The sequence below is a fragment of the Bos indicus x Bos taurus genome, chromosome 11, assembly GCF_003369695.1.
Source record: "Bos indicus x Bos taurus breed Angus x Brahman F1 hybrid chromosome 11, Bos_hybrid_MaternalHap_v2.0, whole genome shotgun sequence".
Lineage (NCBI taxonomy): Eukaryota > Metazoa > Chordata > Mammalia > Artiodactyla > Bovidae > Bos > Bos indicus x Bos taurus.
This window is the reverse complement of record NC_040086.1, coordinates 10057618-10066221: the sequence shown is the minus strand read 5'-3', so window position 1 is coordinate 10066221 and position 8604 is coordinate 10057618. Positions and strand designations below refer to the sequence as shown.

At 57.0% G+C, this 8604-nt stretch overlaps 1 protein-coding gene across 1 annotated transcript; it reads right to left on the bottom strand.

Moving 5' to 3' along the window:
* Nucleotides 1-1199: 1199 nt before the first annotated feature.
* LBX2 (ladybird homeobox 2) lies at nucleotides 1200-3170 on the bottom strand. The gene is made up of 2 exons (XM_027554388.1): nucleotides 2861-3170; nucleotides 1200-1795 (listed from the first exon to the last, which is right to left on the bottom strand). The coding sequence occupies exons 1-2, from the start codon at nucleotides 3063-3065 to the stop codon at nucleotides 1410-1412; spliced, it is 591 nt and encodes a 196-aa protein (XP_027410189.1). The 5' UTR covers nucleotides 3066-3170; the 3' UTR covers nucleotides 1200-1409.
* Between the last annotated feature and the right edge of the window lie 5434 nt (nucleotides 3171-8604).

The following is an 8604-nucleotide window of genomic DNA, read 5'->3' as shown; positions in this document are numbered from 1 at the left end:
CAAGCTCTGCCTCAGAGTGTAGGATCAGTCCTCCCCACCGTCCCGGGGCCACCACCACCATCCTGGTGGGGACATTTTCCCACCAGCGCAAGGTGGGGTGGAGGTCCCAGAAGCAGGGGTACGTCACCTCTCCCAGCGCTTATCACTTTGCCTGGGTCTCAGTGTAGGACTCTCCTGGGGAAAAAGACAAAAGTCCGGACCCTATTAACAAATGGCCTCAGGGTGGGGAAGGAGGAGAGGCAGGTGGGACGCTGTCACTCTGGCACCAGTCTGTTAGGTGCAAGGTCTGCCAGGCGGCGGCGGATCAAACCCCGAGTGGCGTTCTGGAACTAAGGCGACCTCTGAAGAGAAGTGACGTGAAAGTCGCTTAGTTGTGTCCAGCTCTTTGAGACCTCATGAACTATACAGTCCATGGAATTCTCCAGGCCAGAATACTGGAGTAGGGATAGCTTTTCCCTTCCTTGGGGAATCTTCCCAACCCAGGAATAAAATCGGGGTCTCTCGCATTGCAGGCGGATTCTTTACCAGTTGAGCCACCAGGGAAGCCCAAGAATACTGGAGTTGGTAGCCTATCCCTTCGCCAGCGGATCTTCCCGACCCAGGAATCGAACCTGTGTCTCCTGCATTGCAGGCGGGTTCTTTACCAGCTGAGCTACCAGGGAAGCCCCAAGGCGGGGGCTAGAGGAGGGGTTGGCAACTATCAGAGTCCAGTGCCCTTCCCCTCACCCAGCGTCCCTGGAGCAGAAAGCTGACAAGCACCAGATCTGAAGGCTGGCTGGATGCCTGGGTCTACATCCTGATTTAGGGGTTCTTCTTTTGTAAAACGGACATAACCGTATCACCTACCTTATAGGGTTGCTATGAGAGTTAAAGGAAACATCGGATTTACAGCGCTCGGCACAGTGCAAAGCATGGAATCTTCGCAATAATCAGGAGGTTTTGCTCTGGGCGCCAGGATTGAGGAGTGCTGCGAGAAGGCAATGGCACCCCACTCCAGTACTCTTGCCTGGAAAATCCCATGGACGGAGGAGCCTGGTAGGCTGCAGTCCATGGGGTCACTAAGAGTCGGATACGACTGAGCGTCTTCACTTTCACTTTTCACTTTCATGCATTGAAGAAGGAAATGGCAACCCACTCCAGTGTTCTTGCCTGAAGAATCCTAAGGACGGGGGAGCCTGGTGGGCTGCTGTCTATGGGGTCGCAAAGTCGGACACGACTGAAGCGACTTAGCAGCAGCAGCAGCAGCAGCAGCAAAGTCTGGACTTGATTCTCAACAATCGGGGAAGGTGGGCGTCTGGACTGTGAGCCGGAAGGGGCGCGGATCGACACCCTCCCTCCTACCCCGGAACCCGGACAGGGCGCGGGGGCGCGGAGGTCAGCGCCGCAGAGCCCTCGAGGCAGCTTTGCCTTCAATCGTCCACCTGTATCTCCTCGTCAGAAAGGTGGAGCTCAGAGTCAGGCCGGGCGGGGCCAGGGCCGAGGCCAGGGGCGCCGTCCGGCAGCGCGAGGCGGCACTGGGCTTCTGGGGACAGCGAGCGCAGCGAGGCCAGGTCGGCGCGCATCTCCTCCACGTCGCGCTTGAGCTTGGCGCGCCGGTTCTGGAACCACGTGACGACCTGCGCGTTGGCCAAGCCGAGCTGAGACGCCAGCCCGTCGCGCTCGGACGGCGCCAGGTACTTCTGAAAGACGAAGCGCCGCTCCAGCTCCAGCACCTGCTGCGCGGTGAACGCCGTGCGTGACTTCCGTCGTCTGCGGCCAGCCTGGCCAGAGCCCAGCGCGCCTTGGGCCGCGCGGCCTGCGGGGACAGGGTGGGGGTCAGCCAGGATCCTAGCCTGGGGGAGTCAGACTTCGGTCCTCGAGGAGAAGCGGGCGTGGGGTCAAGTCAGAGAGGGGGGAGGTTTGGTGCGGAGCCAGAAGGCGAACCCGAGCCAGAGCCGCGGACCCTTCCCGAACTTTTCGAGGGGCGACGGTGGTGTTTCAGCCCGGGGGGTGGGGCGCAAAGTGGAGCCGGCCTCAGGGTACCCTTGGGAGGCAGAAGGATGAGGGCATCTCGCGGGGTCGGGGGACTGGGAGGAAGGCGGGACAAGCCAGAGGAGAACGGGCGCACCGTCTGGAGTACAGGGCGGGGACTCTGAGGCCTTCCGGAGCCCCTGCTGGAGCGGACTTGCAGATCAGGCCGGCACCAGTGGCGGGGGCCGACCATGGTCAGAGTAGGGGCAGCCAGCTGGCAGAACCCTAGCCAGCCAGGGTTCTGTAACAGAACCCTGATCATGCCCTGTTTTAAACTCGTGGGTGTCGGGCATTCTGGGCTTATTCGTTTTGGATGACACAAGCACACTCTCTTCGGGCCCAAAAGGGGGAGAGTGGGGTACAAAGGGCGAGGAAAAACAGAGTCCAGAGTCCCGCGGCCCTTGCGGCTCTAGGGCCCCTCTGCTCCTTCAGCCCTCTCGAGAAGAGAGCAGCTTGGAGCGGAGCTTGGTCACCCGGCGAGGCCCGAGCCTCACCTCCCAGCATTTTCTTTGCGGTCCTAACCCTAGCTCACTTATTTACAGCCTTTTGTCTCCTCTCCGGCCTTTCTCTGTCGCGATTGCTCCGCCTACAGCGAACGGACCCAAGGGTCGCTCAGTTCTCGACAGTCTGGTCCTTTCCCCCGGCGCTGACGGCCTCCAGGAGCGGCAGCGGAGCCTGAGAACTAACGGCGGGGAGGGGAGGAGAGGAAGAGGCAAACCCCGGCACATGGGCCGCGGGCAGGGTGCAGGTTAGGGTAGCGGCCAGGGTGAACGAAGGTTCGAGACCAGGAACCTGGAAGAGGAATGGGGAGAAGGCCAAGTCACAGTGTGCGACCTCGCCAGAATTATACCTTCAGAGGGCTGCGGTGTGTGCCCGTCAAGTCCGCGGAAAGTTTTACTAGTCAGCTCCTCCAGCGCGCACAGCGGCGACGTGGGACCCTGGTTCGACTCTGGAGGCCGTGACACAGAGGGCCTTCGGGGAATCATGCACGAGCCTAGGATGTCTGCGATGCTGAAGGATGTTAGGGATGTCCGGGGCTCGGATCCCGAGCTCATGGCCAGCGGGGCTGTGGCGGGCCAGCCGCCTGCCGCGCTCGGCTCCGCAGCTGCCTGGGCCCCAGCGCGGCTCCCGATCTGGGCCCCCCGCCTCGGACCCGCCCCCCGCGCTGGGCCCGAGCCTGTGTGCCCCTCCTCCTGCGCCCCCACCCCCCACCCCAGGTCCGCGGTGGGTCTGGAGCTGGTAGACGTCCCGGCAGCGGTATTTCTACAGGGTGGGGAGGTGCGGAGAGAAACCGGCGGAACTACCCGCCAGGCCGGGCCGCAGGGCTACTCTGCGCTGCCAGACGCGGCCCAGTGCACACTCGGGCTGGGCCCGTCCTGGGCGGCCCCTAGATTCTGTGTACCACAGACTCCCCGCCTAGCCGCAGCTCTGGCTCATAAAGTCGTCGGCAATAAAATTGCCTTCCCTGGCCCCAACGGCTGGGGATTTGCGAAATTTCAAGAAGGAAGAGCAGAGCTGACAGTGGTAGGGTCCCCAGCCTCACCTAGTAAGAACCTCTATCTCCTGACCTGGCCCCCTCGTCCCGCCCCACCCCTGCGGAACTCTCTTAAAGAGGTCCGGCGGCTGGAAGTTATTAGCGCGGCGCTGGGGGCTGGGGGACTGGAGACTTGGAAGGACCGGAGGGCAGGGCGACTGTAACCGGGGATTCTGGGGATGCCACGGGGAAGCAAGCGCAGGTGAGTGGATTCTTCTGGCTCTCTGGCCGAATCCAAGGCCGTCCTGCCACGTCTCAGAGGACTCGAGGAAGTCTAAACACACGGAGAACCGGCCGGAGACCTGGATCTCAGGAAAGAGAACACAGCAAACCAGAGCTGCTGTTACTGCCCAGGAGGCCAATGAAGACTGGCCTCCACAGAGGGCCTCCTGATTAGTCTTTCCATCTATCAGTCGATCTGTCTGTCTTTGTCTTCCTATTAAGCTCCTATAGTTGGAGTATGGGTCCTTCAGTCTGGAGAGGCCCAAAAACCACCCAGCATCTGCAACAGTGGGAACCACTCACTGCCCCAGAGCATCAGGGCCACTCACTGTAGAAGAGTAACCTCAAGGGCAGACTTCATCTACCCAACCAGATCTGGAGACAGAACCCCTACAAACCCAACTGCAAATTCTAAGACCAGGGATATTCTTTTCTATTTTATCCGAGTCCCGTCTTCCTTCTCTCCCACACTTATTCTAGTCCTGGGCTCACACCACATCCTTCCACTGTAGGAAGAAGGCAGCTCTGGGACAGCACTGCTCACCAGTGAAGGTTCAACAGGGCAAGGATTTTGTTCATAGGTCACATCACAGAGGCAGAGAAGCCCTGCCACTCCTGGGGAACTCACCATTCCTAGGGAACGCGGGGTTTTCTGTTTTCTTCAAACAGTGCCATGAAGTCCCTCCTGGTCACCTTCTCTGTAGACTTCCTCCCACGATTTGTGCTGTGATCCTCTGAGTCCACCTGTCTGCTCTGGGGCAAGTGGAGCCTGAAGATGGGGTACACCAAACAGAGCTTGGGAGAGCCAAGACACCTGGATAAAGATTCCTTGACAAGGACAGGAAGGCACTTTGATAATGGGGGTCAGGGAACCTCATGTAACCGGAGGCATTGACCTAGTCCACATCCAACAAAGGTGGAGAAACACAGGGTCTTCTTGATAAAGGACTCCCTCCAGTGACACTCCCCGTCCCCTGAGACACACCCAGATACTCACATAGTACCTTCATGGCAGCCTAAGCAATAAACTCAGCCCAGTGGGCCCACTGTTGGGTCAGAGAGCAGACAGTGGAAAGCTGAGAGGCCTCAGGACCTTGTTAACTGATTATTAATGGTGGCAGGTGGCAGAGAGGCAGGAGGCCTCAGCCCTCTGAACCATGCTGGTGGTTTCACTTAGTCTGCAAAGAAGGTTTTTCTAGGGAGGCTGCAGGAACTGCCTAGCTCACGTCCTGCCACCAAAAAGACACTGCGACCTTCACTCATGCATCTTCTATGTAGCTTTTATGTCATCTCTTCTGCTCTTAGTTACTCTTGTGTGTTCTTGTGGAGCGCTCCTGAAGGGCCTTTGCTTTCCTCCCCTTCTGTCTCTCAACCTTTTCCCCTTGCCGCCAGGCTTACAGAAGGGGTTGGACAATGGGCTTGGGCAATCCCCAGATGTGGGTTTTGGGGAGGAGAGGGAAGGAGAGACTAGTCAAGGGAAGAGGTTGCTGACAGCAGAGACCAGCTAAGGTCATCCCAGCAGCCAGGGATTTGTCCAGACAATTGTGGGGCCTCAGGAGGGGACTTTTCCCAGCAAAGCCCCTGGAACCTGAGCTGGGGAGAAACCAGATCCTCTGAGGGGTGTAGGAGGAGGGGGATGATTAATGAGGGAGATTAAGAGATTAAACCTGGGTTGAGGAGGGGGTGTTCAGCTGTCTCCTAGGCTTCCCCCAAGCCCAACTTGACAGTGGCTGCGTTCCAGTGCACCTCTTCCTGCCGTATCACCCATCCCCATGGCCCCAGCCTCTCTGCCCTGGGTCCTTAGAGAAGGACTTGAGCCTACATTCCTGCCTGCCACTCCCCTTCTTTGATGGATTCTCCCCATTGTCCCTTCAGAGGACATTCGGGGGCCCTCTGCTCCCTCACTTGGTAGAGATCCCCTCTTTCTCACTTTCTCTTCAGAAGACACCTCCACTCCCACTTAAGGATGCCTTCTCACACACACCCACCACCCTCTTTCAGAATTCCCTTTCCCCATCACCCCCATCTTATTTCTCATTCCCTGCCACTGCATCTCTGACTTGCCTTTGTCCATTTCACCCTCTCATCTTGTAGATGCCTCTACCCAGGCCTACCCCCGATGTACCCCCTCTTCTTGATATCAGCTCAATAAATGGCCTTCAGGCCCCTGGATTTCCCACCGTACACGTTTCTCTGAGTTCTGTGAGTGAGAGAAGCGGGGACGAGGATCCTCAGAATAACCTCCTAGGGGTGGTGGATGACCGAGAAGGACAGCCCCAAGAGGCGTGCTTCTCCTCACCATCCCCCCATCTTAGAGAAAACCTGTTAACCAGGATGAGAGGGCCATGAGTGTTTAAATGAAGAAACTCCAGACAGAAGAGCTGGGGCCGGAAGTCCTTCCATTTCACACACCTCTGGGATGGTTTTCTCTTTCAGAAAACGTTAATGCAGAGTGACCCGATTCAGACATAAATCTTCCTTACTTCCAGAACGCTGGGTCTGTGCGTTCTTTAGGCCTTTTACAAAATTCTCCGTGCAATTGCTGCCAACTCGGGGGGTCTGCAGGCTGGGGTGGGGGAGCAGTGGGATGCTCACCACCTCCACCACAGCCCGACACTGGCATACCCCTTGAGGCGCGCTGTCCCAGGGAAGTCCCTTTTCCCTGTCTCCTTACCATCGCTCACCTCCAAGTCCTGGGAGAGGGACCAGCCTGAGAGGGACCTGTACTCCTCTGTGCCAAAGGGGAGAGCAAGTCTCAGTGCCCAGGTGAACGTGGACCACGAAAAGAGCTTGGTGAGAAAGGGCATCAGGAGCACGGGCAAGCTTGGCCCTGCAGGTGAGGACTGACATTTCCACCCTGGCACCCCATGAGGTCTGGGGCAACTGGGAGCATGCTGGGGCAGCCCTACAGCTGCTTCTCTGAGCAGGCATGTGTGTTCTGGGCCACTGAGCCCAAGAGCACTGCGGGCTTGACTTGCCCACCCTGGCACAGATAGAGACCCAAGTGATTCCGAGGGGCAGGATCTGTGTGGGGCAGGCTGGGGAGCGAAGTAATGGACCCATAGCTAGAGAATGGCGAGGTACCTGCAGATGGCCTGCATCAGCCAGCTGCCACTGCTGCTGAAAAAAGAAGGCTCTGCTGAGCTGGGGGTCAGGCAGGGAGCCATGCCACCCCAGATCCAGGCCTGAGTGCCTTCTGGGGCTTCTTGGCTGCATGTCATGTGTCATGAAAGGCCTCATCCTAAGGCTTGGTTCTCAGGTCTCCCCCAGAGTTATCTTCTGATTGGGCCTGCTAGACATCAAGCTGCCGCCAAGCCCCAACTGGACTATTATGCCAGAAAAAGTCCCCAGGGGTATTTCCATTCTCCTTACCTCCACTACCCCACCCCACCTGCCTTGGAAATGCCATTTCACACACAAATGCCTTGAGAACAATCTGAATACTGTGGCTTGAGTGGGCCTGGGACTACCCAGAGCTTATATTCAGGGAGAAGAGAATAGGGAACCCTGGGATAGATATAATTAATCAAAATCCTCGAGATATGTGCTGGTGTGGAGGCAGGCCAAAGACTCTGGAAGAAGGCCTGATTCTGACTGAGGAAAGGTTTTCTGGAGGAGGTGAATTTATGCTTTCAAGAACAGCTGGGGGCAGGGGGTGGGGGATACAAATCAGGCATGAGTCCTGAAGAATCGGAGATTCAGGAATCCTGGATATGGTACGAGGAGGGAATTGTGCCCAGGCAGTGTCCACCCTGGGCCCTGTTCCCTGCCCAGCTTGTACCTAGGGCTCTGCCTTGCGTCTGCAATCCCTCCACATAGGCCTTTCTTTTGGCCTACAAGCTTCATCCATGGGGAGCAAAGCCCTGGCCTGCTGTGTCCTGGGAGAGAGCTCAGGTTTTTTGCGCCCGGAGTCTCTGGCTCCTCTGGCCAGTTAAGGGTTTTTCACTAACCCCTTTCCCAAGTCCTCTGCCACCCAGTCTCCATCTAGGGAAGCTCAGGCACCTTCAGCCCTCACAAGCTATGCTCAGCGACCCCCTTGAACTCATACTGTCAGACTTTGGCCAGCGCCAGATTTAGGCTTTAACATCAGGTTCTGGCAACATCTATGCTGCCTGCACCATTTAGCTTGTCCCAGATTCCACAGCAGCCCATTAGCTTCTTACAGGAAAAACACCTTGCTTTGGCCTCCAGTTCCCTCCTTTGTTACTGTCTGGCTCAAACTGACAAGGAATGATTGCTAAAGTACTCAATAGAGTTCTCACCCTGCTGCTTCCCTCTTGTTCCTAAAAGGTGGCCTTTCTGGGAACCAGTTCCCTTCTCTCAACCACCCTCTCCACACCCTGGCTTCACCTAGCCCAGGCACCTGAATCTCACATGGACAGCAGGTTTCCAACTGTGACGATCCCCAATGTGTTCTTGCATCCCATTTTTTTTTAAAGGCTCCTCCCATGGTGCAGTTGTTTGTATTTTCTTTAAAATATCACTCTTCTTCAATCCTGCAGTGGCCACTATCAGACCCTAGCCCCATTCTCACCACTACTGAATTAGGACACCTGATGCACTCAGGTCTGCTTTACACGTGGTAGCGTTCAAGGACAGCGAGAGCACCCCTTCCCTTCACCAGAAGAGGAAGCTATGAGTGACCTGGTTCACTCAGCTCACTTTCTGAGTTTTACATACGTAAGGTTCTCCACGGCTGTCCTTTGGTAATTCACTGAGGGGACACCAACACAGAAAGGTCCTCCTTTTCGATGAAACTCAAGAAGACTTCTCAACAGGGAAGCAGGACACAGGATAAAGCAGGGGTGTGTGGCAGAACAAAACAGGGCAAGGAGAGC